Source organism: Ambystoma mexicanum, chromosome 7q, assembly GCF_040938575.1.
Source record: "Ambystoma mexicanum isolate Mex_15411 chromosome 7q, UKY_AmexF1_1, whole genome shotgun sequence".
Taxonomy (NCBI): domain Eukaryota; kingdom Metazoa; phylum Chordata; class Amphibia; order Caudata; family Ambystomatidae; genus Ambystoma; species Ambystoma mexicanum.
In genome coordinates, this window is record NC_090941.1 from 1,076,797,298 (window position 1) to 1,076,812,143 (window position 14,846).

A 14,846-nucleotide genomic window follows, 5' to 3' on the forward strand; every position below is an offset into this window, starting at 1 on the left:
AGTTGTGTAGTCTCACACAGTGTTACTACATCAATTCTTACCTAACAAACAGGGCTTAAAATACAGCCACCATTTTAGGCAAATTGTGACCCCTGTGTCCCCTACCACAGCTGCGAAGACAGCATGCAATAGAAGTCCACAAACAGTTGTGCTATAAGGTGCGCTGCCACCAGCCTGTCAGATGAACTTCTAACAGTAACTACAAGTTACTGGAACAGTGAGAAAATGGAAACAATGTTTCTCTTCAGCACTCCACATAAGGTGGAGCTGCTGATCTCATAAAATACAGGAGGGATAAAAGGGTGCCCCCCTGCCCTAGTAACAGCAGTTAATCCAAGTGAAATAAAAGGGAAAGCTCAAGGAGATTCCAGCAACACTGGAAGTGTAACCACGCTGCAAGGCATAAATTAGTTTTCAAAAATTGATTAGCAGAGTTTGCCAATTATATTTTTCTTGATGAGCAAACCTCTTTGATTAGCAATGTTGTACTAATGTTTTTAACGCCACCAGAAGATACTTGTACCCAAGATATAAAATGAGCAACAATATAGCAGTTTTGCATACCGCTAAAGTAATACATTAGTGAAATAAGTCGGGCCTTGCAAATTCTTTCTGTTAAATGGTGCATGTCACCGCAAACCCACTTTAGTTTGGCACACTGCTGCCATCCAGAGGTGAGCCATGCACAGTGAAACTTGTATTTTTTACATTTACTGCAAACAAAGTAAAGTTTAAATAAGTTTCCAACCTCCCCTGCAAATGGTACTGGCCCTTCCTAAAATCTACTTGACTATGCGAGTGGGCGAAAATACTTTGCAATGAGTGTGATGAGTGTCTGTAAAAAGGTTAGCGGAATGAACATACACAACAGATATGATAAAAAGGCTCTTAAAACCGTTTGTCCAGCTCTCGATACTGGAGGTGCAAATATATAGTGCAATCATAATCATAGAGTAAAGTGAGCCCTGGAGGCCAACTACAGTGTACAGTTTTGCAGTGCGTGTGTAGATGTACATACTAGATAAAACTATTGGTCTCTACTTGGGTAAATATCAAGTTGGCTTTGTGTATCAATTATGTAAAAGACTAATAGTGGATGGCATAGCAGGCAGAGAACTGGGCAAACTAGGCAGAACATTGTCATTTTTTGGCCATCTCACTTTCAGGGTAGCGGGTATAAACCAACATGGTAAGATAGGATGTCGAGGAGTATGGGATAAGCTCATGAGTTGAGCACAAGTTGTAAGATGTATGTAACTAGCAGGCCAAAGGGCTAAGTTTGACATCAAAGCATTTGGCTGCATGGTCATGTACATTTGCAAAGGTGTCCACTCGTCAATATGGTGCATCTTCCCCAACAAAATGAAATCTAGTTGACACTGAGATTTAGATACAATTCACTGTAAAGCATGGAGACAATGTAGCATTTTACAGTAGCTATACTGTAATTATGCATTATGTAACCTATTACCTCTTTAGAAAAGGAATTGAAAGCCTTTAAAAAAAAAATAACACACATACTGGTCTTTGGCAGACAGGATACAGTTAGCTTATTAACAGTATTATCCCGATTATTTCCAGTTTGCAATTATTTGAAAAATAAAATGTACATAGCACTCCCACACTTGCCTTTTTTCACGTGAGTGAAGGGGATGATTACTGCTGCACTCTCTCTACTTTAACCCCTTTGAACTTGCAATGAACAGAGAGGGCGGAGAGAGGTCTGAAGGCAAGGGAGGAATGCAGGGTGAGCTGTGCTTTCATTGAACAGGGTAACTTAAATAGAGTGACAATTTAATTAGCAAACCTACAGAATTGCATAGCAAATTGCTCCGCGATGCTGCTTATTTGATGCCATGCACTGTTTTTTTCCTTAGGCTTTAAAGCAACAGCTAGCAGACTTGCATGAAGACTTGAAGCGGAGAGAGTTACGGTGGTCTACCACACATGGTCGCTTAAGAAACCAAATGGAGTCTGTAATGAAAGAGAATGCAGAGTTACGAGAAGAGGTTAAGGTAATGGAGAAGTTTCGCCTGGAAGTCTGGAAGAAGGCAGAAGCAGCTGAAAACAAGAAAGCCGACAGTAATGTCACTTTGAAAAAAACAGAACTTATCGTAAGTTTGCCTATTCACTTGCTTAGCTTTTGCCCCTTTAAACCCCATTTAATTTGACATATGCTTTTCACTTTGTGTTTAAGGCTTTTAGGATATCCCCTACGGGGCTATGAACAACATCACCTGCGATAGGATAGCTGTGGTTATCGCCCTTCCTTGCCACCTTTGCTTGCTGCTAGGGGCTGTGGTCTTTGAAATTATGAGGCTGCCACCTTTTAGATTCTTAGTCTGATATGCAGAGTGTACTTTGTATTCTTAAGGTACTAACGAGAACTGTTAGTAAAGTAGCAGTCCAAGCTAGCCAAGTGAGCCAGTTATTGAAACCAACCAAACCGTGTACTAATTTACAAACCATCACTTTTTTTGTTTAATATTCCAAACCTTTTGGATGCATTCACCTACTAACCATGCTCCTGACTTCCTCTCTTACGGTCTTTACACACTCTTGCCTGTGCTTGAATTAGGCATGGACTCCAGCGCCTGTTTTCTTGCACAGATGCACACAAGTTTGACGGCCTTCACCTAACTGACAGAAACTGGATTCTGTGAACTACCCACCTTCGTACCCACTATCTAGAACTTGCAAGAAAGTGTGAGGTTGGGAAGAGGGTAGCAACCAACTCTTAGTCTGCATAGGTGGAGAAATAAATCTCTTCCCTTCGACTGTCGTATGCCCCTGTACAGTTTCTCGCTCAAAAAGGTGCAAGCAGAACAAGTGCCACTCGCTCACTCTTGTATACAGAGTTTCAGTTTGCTTTCCCTTTTGTAATACATTTTTACATAGCAAGGTGAAATTGACATTGCTGAGAGAAAGTTGGTGTTGACTGAGCCCTGAAAACATGTTGTGAAATGAGGCCAGAGACCAGATTCTCTTTGGGTGATTTGCCCTTTTATTGCAAGTGTTTTTAATGCAAGGTGGATTAAACACCTATAGGAACAAATTACTATATAAACTGTGCCAGGGTAGAGGCAACTCGAAGAAGAGTTACCAGTTCCCAGGTGAGCCTGGTCCTATGGGGAAAAGTCCTTTCCATATGCTTCATGAGTCTGTCTTTATTCTCATTCGGGTAGCCTACTCTAATTACCCAAAAGCACTGGCCAACAAATGTCTAAAACATAATATTTAGAAGTCCTGTTCAGCCCACATTGTATGAACAAAACATTCCACTATTCCGGCCTGCCCAAGGTTCTAGATATGGGCTGTGTATAGTTTGGCTTTAAGTGTCCTACCTCCCTCCACCCAAGGTACTGTAAGGAAGGCATGGTATCAAACAGTGAAGACCGACACAAGTGATCACAGTTCAAGGGTGTTTATTGAACGTCAGTGGGTTAGTTGAATGCCTATCTAAGGATGGGAGCAAGCTACGACCATTAAACAATAACACAGTCCTAGTGGAGTCTTATCAAAATAAAAGGGCCTATACTAATAAACCTTTTGCCAATCATTACTTCTAAATACAAATGGTGTGGTACAACAATGTATGCAAAAAGAAAAGTGTTCAAGAAATGACATGTCCGGATAGTTGAGCAGTTGGTTTCTCTTCCCAAGAGGGCGGAAAAGCCCACATTTGCGCCAGAATCCTGGAGAAACGCGCAGTCTTTGCGCACAACAAAATGGTCACCTGACCTGCCACCCACCAGTGTGAGCGTGAGGGACCGGAAGCGCCATGGGTAAAAGGCGGTGCCCAATGAAAAACAGCAGGGCCTGTTGACTCAAAAAGCGCCTTGAAATCACCTTTGTTTCTCTGAAATGCAAGCTAAAAATGCCTATTTTAAACATTGCAAGATATTCAAAAATCTCACTGAACACCAGCAGACATTTGGCAGAATGTATTCTTGTGTGCATACTAAATCTGGAAAGAGAGAGCCCAAAACAATGTTTATAACAAAACTGGCTGAGCTGTGGATGTCAGCAGCTCAAGTGAAATTGGACTGAAAGATATTAAAATCTAAATGTTTAATATAAATGAGCGACCTACTGTTGAGTGTCACATATTTTGCAACTGTTAAATGTCATAGTTTTGAACTTCAAATCAGCGTTCTAGCTGCATGTGTAAAAATTGTAAGTTTGGTTTGAATGTAGAAAACTGGGAACCAAAGTGACATTTGGCTGAAGCCTGGCTTGAAGAGAGTGAATTCTGCCCGGCAACTACCCCCCCGACAGGAGTTGAAACTTGATCAGCAGCTGTGTTCCCAGGCCTGGCTGCATTCTGCTGCCCCTGCCAAAAGGAGATGACACCTCTCTGATTGAATTAGGGGAGGGACACCTAGGGACTTCAGGAAACTAAACAAAGCACTGTCCTTGGCCCAGGCAAATGTTAAATTAGGGGGGTCGTAAATGGCTTCCTCTTGGAAGGAAACGGGGAGGGGCACTGCATCTGTGAGCAAGCTGAGCTTGGGGGAAGTGGATAAACCAGAAATTCCACCATGTGCTTTGGAAAACCACACCCCTCGGGGCCAGAGCATAATTTTAAAAATATGGATAATTCATAGTGCGGACTTGTAAAAATTATATAAATAACATCATCATTCTTGTGATTTTCTGTGCACATTTTAAGAGGTGTTAGGACTCTGTGGTATGTTCTTGGGGATAGTAGCGGAAAAAAGGTTGGTACTCCAAATGTATGCATGTTAAAAATCTGACACTTTATCATCTGAAACCCATATCCCTGGTGCGGTTTAGAGGTTGTTATCTGGATGAAAAGGGCAGAATTCTGTCATAAGTGGACACAACATCTTACAAAGACAGGGATCGGATGGTTTGGTGCTACAGAAAATATGTTAACTCGACATATAATATTAGAAAAATGGTACATAGATAAATATGTATTTGGATCAGAAATAGATTTGTGTGCAATTTGACAAGGGGAGGATCCTCTGACCATAAACCTACCTCATCACTTTGACTCACAACTCAGTTCCCCCAATCAAGGGAGAGAGGATAACTGGGCCAATGATAAGTTGAGAGGGGCATGCTCAGTTATGCTACACACACACCCACTTTCTAAAGACATAAAAAGAGCCACTGGAAGCCAGACAGGGACATTCACTTTCCACTTTCTTGCGGGACGCTTTGCCGGGAGACTCCAGACTTCAAATCCATCAATCTCCAGAGACCAAACTTAACTCCAGAACTTGTAGCAGAGAGTCTTGAATCCACAAGCTGAATCCTTTTTCAGCAGGCCTCCAAATCATTTGCAAACTATTCAACAGCCGGGCGAACTGTTTGAATTCTTTGCCAAGAACTTTTGCCAGAACTGGTAGCAGACCCAGAAGGCAGAATTATCTAGAGAGACCAGAGACCAGAGACCAGAGATCCAGAGAGACCAGACCCAGACCAGATCGCTGAGAGCTGACCCAAATCGCTGTGCGCAGAACCAGTACCCAGTGGCGAGAGAACAGCAGCCAATCCTGACCCGATCCGTGACGAAGTCGCATTCCTGTCCAAATATAGTGTGAGTACTCAGCCAGAACTGTGCAAAACCAATCTCTTAGGTTAAAATAGTTTGAATTAGATTATTTTAAACTATCTAGAACAACGCCATAGCATTGTGTGTCCTTCTGTGACTTTAAAGCTGAAAAACTGTCATCTGTCATTCTGAAACTTTAAAATTTAATTTCTGAAATTCTACCTCCAGAAAATCGTCCGTATCTCTTGAACCGTTTGTGATAGAAGCGAGATTCAACTTACATTTTAAAGCTAACATTCTGGGCTTTCCAACAAACCGACTTTCTATTCATTATACTTTTTCCGTAATCGCGCTCGACGCACTCGGAAAAAGTGCAGCGATTTGGCTCAAATTTCTTCACGTGTCAAAATAGCAGCTCCTTGCTTTCCTTTGCTGAAATTCGTTTGCAACCTGACAATCATTCATAGAGCATTGCTAAAGTGATCCTGAACTAAAGTAGCCATCACTCGCCCTGAACCTCTAGTAGGAATAAAAATAATTTTTAGCATATTTTTCCCTTCTTTGCATACCACCTTTTAAAGTACTTTGCCTGTGTTTAAAATCATCCTTTTGATCTAAGCTTGCTAGGGGGGAACTGAATTCGTATTGTACTGGGATTGTATTCCTGAAGACTGTGTGTGTTACTTCCACCTCCTTACATTGCATAGAGGGGGGGTGAATTGCCAAAAGGGGAAAAGTGATTATATTATGTTTTGCTGAAATCATATCAAGTTTATTCCTGTGTTGCTTCTTTTCCACCTTGCATTTCCTTGTACCGTATAAAGCATTCTCAGCTACCTTATCCTCTATACTACTCTGAAGTAATTAAACCAGTGTGCTAGTATAACATCATCCATTGTTGATCACTCACTGTCATATGTCTAAGTGTGATATCAAATATTAATTTATTATAGAAGTGTGATATCTATCTATTGCTTAATTTTTCAAATAAACCTTTTTAATTTGCAAAACAAACCTACTTCTTGGCTCAATGGGGTCAGGGGGATTCTAAGAGAGGGCGTGATACAAGAGTTCATCATCCAGATTATAATTTGTCATAAAAATATATAAATAAGGGCTTCCCTTGAGCAATCCCAGACAAGGCACTGACTTAGTGGGACTGCTTGATTGGAGTCATTAACAAGACAAGGCGGCGCGCTCGAGCATCGCACACACACTGGCTTCTCTGCCACGAGGATGCAGCCTTGTTGGGGATGAACTCCCAGGTAGGTTCGGGGGCTACTAGGAGTTCGCGGAATCAAGAACTTGTGGAAGGCCCAACACCTTCCTCCCAAAAGGAACGCAGGTCCAGACAGCAAGTTCAAACTGTGTTTTTATTATAGCCAAATCCAACAGGGATCAGTACATGGATAGAAGAAATCCAGGAACTTCAGCATTTTCTGGCTCGCAGGCTGGTTTTGTCCTGGTGCTGCATCATAGTGACATCACACCCTGAGCCTCTCTCCAGGAAACCTATTGCCGTCTAGGATTTGCCATTGAGTGGTACTCCACCTATAGTGGACCCTATACATATTAGTTCACTGGCTCCCGCATGCCAGGTGGCTGGCCTGGCCCATCCCCAGTTATCTAATTCTACACAGTGTTGCAGTGTGAGGGTCTTACCATTTGTTCTTGCCGTTTCGACCCACCCCTAAGGGCCTGAACTGTGATTGGCTAGAGCTGCTCTTCCCAGGCCTGGGATCCGTAATGGTTCTTAGCTCTTGGGTGTAACTTTGCACGGTAATAAGAGTGACGATGTGTCAGTATTGTATCTTGTGTTCACCACCTTAGACTTTGAGAGTGCCCATTCACATCATGGAACACTTGTCCTCAATGTAATCTCTTTGTTGCAAGCTTCTGTCTGGCGGCATGAGATTGCCCCTCTTTCCCAAGCATCGGTTTCCATTCATCAGAGTCGGCTGAGTCACATGCTCAGAGACCATGATTTGGGCCTCTGCAGCTCTGAATTATTGGAAAATGATTTGCTTTGATGTGCCGGTGTTACTTTCGTTCAGGGAATGGAATGTTGCCCTTATCTAGTGGCCTTGGCAGCAGGCCCTGTCCCACCAGTTTGCTCCTCTGTGCGGCCTGAATTCAGCTCGTCTCAGCTCTCGCTGAGGACTCGTGGTTTTGCTGTAATTTTCCTAAGCCATAACATGGCTTCTACACGTTCGTGCTATTCTACATTTTCCATAATTTAGGCACACTGGACTGTCAGGTTCCATAGGTGCTCATGCAGTTCCATAACATTAATTGCATTTAAGCATCTGCAAGCATTCATTCAGGATCTCTTGCGGTTTCTGCCTTGCTGCATTTAAGCTAGTAACAAAATAATAAAGAAATGACCGTATGTACGTGTATCTGTCCTCTAACTATAGAGCTGCTGAACAGAAAGTCCCAACACCTTCTCTGGGTCTTGGCAACCTGTGATCAGGAAAGGGAGGCTGATGCACATCAAGACACTCAGACTGGATTTTCAAAGGCATCCGTTTATTCTTTGCAGCAGAGCAGGACACAGCAAACCGCATACTGAAGAACATTCTGCAACTTCCCAACTTCCCTGGGCTCTCTGCCCCTTTTATTCAATCTAGAAAGGTGAGGTAATGCAATGATCAATGTACAACCCCTTTTCCTGCCTGTCATTAGTTGGCCTACCTGTCACTCAGACCCAGTCTGAACAGGTTTCATCTAACTCCTTCTACACCAGTGGCCTCTTCACGAACTTCTGTTAAAAAAAGTTATCCACTGATCTCATCATGACTAGCAGAAATCAACCATTTTGTATGCTCAAGCATCCATTTTAAAGTTGCCTGACTTCTTATCAAAAATGGCTGACCAAATTATGAAATGCCTGACCAACTTAGTGTTACTCAAGACTTGGCCCCTGCTCAATTTCGAATCTGGATTGTTTGATAATTCATGATAAACATGTATTACTTGACATATTCTCTAGTATGCATGACATTCTGACCCCACAAAATAGATTGCCTTTAAAGTGCTTTTCCGAAAAGCACTACATTTCTGATTTTTGCGATATTAGTCATTAACCAACCCGACCAGTTACCTGCATTCAGTTTGAGGGGGGTGGGGTCTTTCTCCTATGCAGTCAGCTTGAGAGGGTGGGGGGGCTAGTACCTGTACACTACATCCGTGTAGTCGAGTGCATGTGTGTTTCATTGTGCGGATGGCACGTGTGCTTTCTGTCTAACGCTGCTACTTCGTGGTGTCTCTAACAACGTCCGTGGCCTCGGCTTCTCAGCGCTTCAGTCAATACTGTCAATTGAAGTCTCCTTAGTTACCTCCTGAGGGTCTTCATCCACTCTGGGTAGGGTTTGCACCGCCCCTGGTCTGTAAGGCTGGCTGAGTGGGTACCTCTCGATGTACTTGTCCATGGTTGGAGCACTAGGGATTGGTACGAAATAGTATGGACGTTCACGATATCGTTGGATCCTCTTCCGCATCATATACTTCATTGGTGGGGGAGGAGGGGTGATTTTGCCCATCCCTCTTCGATTCCCCCCTCTGGTCGACTTGTCGACCACATCCTTATATGGCCTTCCTCCTGCTCTGGGCTGCAATATCTTTGTTACTCCTCTGAGGTGTCCATAGTAGTTTGTGTGGTCATCAAATGACCAGGGCATGTAACAGCATACCCCTTCAGGGTTGCACCAGACCCATTTCCCTTCATAGAACTTCGGATCATGTCCAGGCTGATCACTCTTGCTGGAAATAGTTCACACTGCAAAATCCTCTCCCTTAACTTGTCCCGTTCTGCGCCAATCTCATCTTTTGTTCCTCCTATGTTCACATCTGTTAGGGAGAATTCTCAGAAATGTGCTAATTCCTCTGCCTTAGAGACCCCCAGCACCATTGCTGTATTTTAGGACTTTAGATGTTTAACCTGGAGAGAGTAAGCCCTTTTTCCCATTCCCTCATGTATTTTTCTGTGATTTGAACTGTTTCTTTTGGTTTTGGAGTCCGACAAACTCCATAGGCATCATATTTTTACATTGTGGCACACAGCACCTTCAGTGCAGTGGCACAGGGAAGTCTTTTAGATTTCCCAAAGGTTTAAATACCTTCTCTTGGATAAACTACTGTTTCCAAGAGCAGTGAAGTGAAATTGACTTTATTTACATTTGTAACTTTCTAGACCCAGCCCATGCTATCTTAAAATAGGGTGCTCGAGGGGTTACTTAGTATCCCCTTTGCCTAGTTTCTCATATAACATTTTTGTTACCCTTTCTACAATTAATGGCTGGTGGCAGTGGTTTACTTTTAACTACTGTTGTGTGTTTTTATTGCGGGCTGCGTTCACAGCTGCAACAAAGCACCGTTGGGTGCCATTTTTGTCAAAATGGCCCAGTCTACTTTTTTCGGCATTTTCTTGCTGGGAAAGTCCTTCCTGAGATTTACTCTGCGCGCCAGACCAGGTTTGGTCCCTTTTGTTTGCTTTGTCTTTGGTGGAATACACGAGTGAAGCCCTCCTCTGGCTCCAGGGTGTCTGTCAGGAAGTGAGGGAGGTGCCCGAAACTCCCTGTGCTTAATCCCCTTGGTTACAGGAATGCACCCAAAGGTGATTGGCTGGCTTGCTGTCCAGCAAGGACAGCCACCCTGCTGTGTGATTGACAGCTAGGCTGGAATGAATGGGAGAAACATGCATAAAAGGCAAGGCTTTTTGGCTTGGAAGGCAGTTGACCACTGGATGAAGGAATCCGAAGAAGAACTTGGAAGAGACGCCTGCTGCAACTCCTGGACCTTTGGTTTGCCCTGTGAAGCCCTGCTGCTGTGCTGAAGCTTCGAATTTGCCTTGATGAGAGAAGCCCTGCAAGGACGACTTCTCACCTTGAGTTGGTGGGACCAATCAACTCCACAGTGAACTCATTTGGACATACTCTGTGCTGGCTGTACTTCTGCTGCTGGAACCCAAGTGCCAGGGAGAGGAACACCAAACAGGATGCATCACTTTTAAGTCGGGCCCAAGCTCCAGGAAGATCCTCCAGACTCCCAGGAAGCAGGACTGACCAAGCATGAGCCACCTCAACAGAGTGCTGGACCCCAGATGTGAGGAAAGTCCAAAGTGGTAGCCGAGCACCACAGTGGTGCTATTTGCAGAGTGCAGAGGAGCTGAAACCGCGAAGTGCCACTGAATTGAAGTTTGCCCTTTGCTGCTGCTGACCGTCCCATTGCAGTGCAGAGTTCCCAGAAGTCCTCCCTCTTGTCCCCACAACTGAGGCCCTAGAACAGGATCTGCAGAGCTGCGCAGGAACAGAAGCCAGCTGGAACAATTTCTTCTAACCAAATGTACTGTACAGTCTAAGAGAACTTACCTCTTGTTGTGTAGCCTTAGTTGTTCTCGGTTGAGACTTGTCTTGGTTGCTTCTGTAGAATTGCTTGCATCTTCTACCCCTTACTAGTCTCACAGCTTGTGGCCATACATTGATTCTACTTTTTCTACAAAGACTTCTAAAACATTGTGCAAGACTTTTACTAAGAGAAGTGCGTCAGCTCACCTAGACCTTTTGTTAACTTAACATTTGCTGGCCTGGCTCCCTGAAAGACTCTTCTTGCCTCTGACATTGTGCTTTATCTTTCCACCAGGAAAGTATTCATTTACTTTACATTGGAGGATTCAAAAGTACTTGCATGCTTCAGAATATTTGTGTGATCTCTTGTTTTATTCTAATATCCCTTTTCTTTGACACTCATCTTAGTTTTGCTCTAAATGTACCAGTGATACATTAATGTCTACAGTGTCCTAGCTATTTAAGTCACTTGAGGTTGTAGGAAGTGTATGTGTGCCATCCCGAATCGGTACTTGATAATTTAGAGAAACTAAGAGTGTGTATTTTTGGGGTGTATTTGTGTTACTGTTATATTGCCCCTTCTTAGGAAGGCTTATTCAAACTGACTGTTCAATTATTAATTGTTTAATCAAGAAACCTTGAGTACAAGTGTTCATTTGGATACTTGTCACTGTGAATCTCTGTGTAAAAACCCTACTGCGTACATTGACCCCTCTCAGCCACACTACCAACCTGTCTAGTACAGACTTATACCAAAGGTTGGGTTTCTATTGGCAGGAGGTCAAGGTTGTTGTAGTGCACCCAAAGGGTACGGCATCAATCTTGCCTAACCTCCATCAGGATCTGCATTCCAATAGCTTCTTCTGCTGTCTTCTTGCATTTTGCCATGCAGATCTTAACCCCACACACTGATGCTGCTCCCGGTATGAGGGCTCCGGCTGTCACTTTCAGTCCATCTGACAGCCATGATGGCATCCATGACCATATGTAAGCTGGCCAGCTCCTGTTCCACTTGTTTCATCTTCCATCTTCGCATACATTTGTGCCAATTGTGCATCTGCATCTGAGAGAGTCCCGTTATCTTCGTCGTATGCTATAAATGTGCAACAGTAACTCCCTAACTTTGCGCAAACTTCTCCTTCCATCGCTGTGAGGATATCCAGAAATTATCTATTATGGAGTGCCACCAACCTCATTGCTCAGAGCTCTTCCTTTATGGCATTGAACCCATTTACTGTGGAATGTATTATTAACATCGGCTGCCAACGAGTGATCTGTAACCACTTGGCGTTTGTGTAGGCCTGTACTCCAGGTATTATTGTACTCCAGGCATTATTGATGCAAAGAATATGTGTGTCCTGCTGTATAATCTGTGTTCTGCTGGAATTTCATTAGGGCTGTCTTTGATGCATCTGAAAAAGAATTTCCTCACTCTTCTCAATCCAACTTGCTTCTCTGCCTTTTCTGTCTGAGCTGTTGGTGTTCTCTTGATCAATCTCTTCTTTCGTCTGTTATTATCCATTTTCGGGAAATCATCGAGCTTCACATCCTTCTTTGGCACCACTAACGAAGACATGTTAGTGTACCAAAGAGCATACTCTTCCCCACTCAGGTTAAAGTTTATCATATGCCTTTGATCCTCACGCCCAGTAGTGATTCATCAGTACTGCCGTTCCTGCTCTCATTGCTGGAAGCTGTTTGATTGTCTTGCATCCTACATTTCACCAACCTGGCCCGTGTTCTGGTAGCATAGTGCTGGTCTCTTCAGGGGACTTATTGGCATTGGTCCAGCTTCATTCTCCACCCATGTCAACAAGTTTGCTCTTGTATCCCGTTCTTTCAGGCACTTGTCATTTTCTTCCTGCACCTTGTTCATTGCCTACTGTGCCAGTGTCAGTGCTTTGCTTCCCACCACTCCATCTACACAGCCATCATTAGTGTACACTCGTCCATACACTAATATCTGAGGTCTTTTCCCAGCATCCTGGTTCTCCTCCGATCTCCTTTACTCTTGTCCACAGACATGGCAATTCCTTCAGTGTTAGCCTTTGTCTCTCCCTTCTCAGGTCCGTCAGTTATGTACTGCAATCCTTCATGTAACTGCCAGTAATTGTTCATCATGTCTAGTGTTTTTATTATCTCCATATGGGAATATTCCTTTGGACAACCATCTCAATGTTGTTGTCTGCCCTTGGTATCTTCCTCGCATCTGCACCATCACGAGATATATCGGGCACTGTGCTCTTGCTGCAGGTATTTCAGTTCCAATGAACGTTCGGGAATCCCTCATGGCATAGGGGATTAAAGATCAGACGTAACGGCTCTCCCCAGTGGTTTCCTTACCTACATTGGACATGTGTTTGTACCACATGTTTGTTACTCGTGCTGTCCGTGAGATACATATCAACTCCCATGTCTGTGTCAACACTGCACTTAGCTCTCCTCATCTTATCAGCAGTGTCTTCTCGTCCACCTGACATGGTCGTCCTTCTTGCTTGGGTCTGGGTAATGTTAGTAGAGGGTACAGCAGTAGTGCCAATAGTAGTATAAAGTTTTCAAAATACAATACCCATTCCACTGGGAATCGATAAACACCATGATAATAACCGGCTTCATTGTTTCCTTCATACCCGCTTACGCTGCTGGTCCTTGCAGCTGATGAGATGATGAAGTTGCCCGATTGAAAATCGCGAAGAAAAACAGTTTTTAGTATTTCAGTACCCTCAAGCTCCGCGAAGTAAATAGTCACTTAATGCAAAAATAAAAACCACCTCCCAAATCTTTCTCACTGAGGGGTGTCTGAAGGTAGGTAACACTGATAGTTCACCGTTCTCAAGTTGTGTAAATGCTTTGGCCTAATACTCTCCAAAGATAAGCAAATGCGCTTCAGGCGATCGTGCTCTGAATCGTCTGGGTCTCCTTATGTAATGCACAAATTGATTGATGAAGCTTTCAGGGTTGGAAATGGGAGGTATTATCAGGACAACAATGTATGCAATCCTCACTACTTTCATGTAGACATGCGTGTGCAGAAAGGAAAACAGACAGTTGTCTATTCGTCTAGCTGAACAAGTGTCTCAGTTGCTACTTCTGCTGCAGTGGGATCGCCGAACCATTGAGTGACCTGGCCTCCCTAACTCTGTGAGATCTGCTCGCACTTAGTCTGTCGAGATCTTCAACATTGGCACTGTCGATTGCTGTATCTCTATTGCCAGGTGAGGCTTTGTAGGGCTTGATGTCATGCAAGTAATTCCAAATAGTCTTACCGACCAGTATTACCACCGGGCCAGTGTAGCAAGACACATTCCAGCGCTGGAGAAAATTTCGTAGGATTACTGCGTCTCTCTCTTCGTTGTCTTCAGGCCTGCCCTGGGTTCGCTGTATCTGGCGAGGGAAAAAAGCACTAGAAACCAGCGAATTGATAGTCAAACATTTCCTGCCCTAACACTTCTGCACCGTTTTCACAATCTTTCCATGCTCTTGTCGAAGGAGTCAGGGGAAGATGCATGCGCTGTCCTGTCACCACCTTGTGGGGCGTTATATGGTAGTCGCACCCTGGCTTGTTGCGCAATTCAAATAGTGCCAGAGGCAAACCGTGAAGCCAGTTTGTCTTGGTGCTTTGCTGAGTTTTGGCAAGGCACTCCTTTAGAAGTGCATTCAGGCGTTCACACATCCCATTTGCTTGTAGGTGGTACGCACAGGCGAATTTGTGTTTGATGCCTAGCAGGTTTGTGGTTTGCTGAAAAAGCTCATTGGCGAAGTGAGGCCCATTGTCAGACCGCAGGACCTCACATAAACCCCATCTTGGGAACACTTCTCTGACCAGAATTTTAGCTGCCCTAAGGGCATCGGCATGTGTACAGTGCCAAGCCTCTATCCATCTCGAGAATGGGCAGACCAGCACTATCATGTAGCGGTGTCCTTGACAAACCTGCATCATGTCCACGTGGAAATGCAGAAATGGACCTATGAGTCAT

General features: G+C 43.9%; 1 protein-coding gene across 1 annotated transcript in view; it reads left to right on the forward strand.

Moving 5' to 3' along the window:
* CPAP (centrosome assembly and centriole elongation protein) overlaps positions 1-14,846 on the forward strand; it is a 291,067-nt gene that overhangs the window by 101,237 nt on the left and 174,984 nt on the right. Inside the window, exon 10 of the mRNA XM_069640446.1 lies at positions 1,878-2,114. Within this exon, the coding sequence (XP_069496547.1) occupies positions 1,878-2,114 (237 nt within the window). The remainder of the gene's footprint in view (positions 1-1,877; positions 2,115-14,846) is intronic.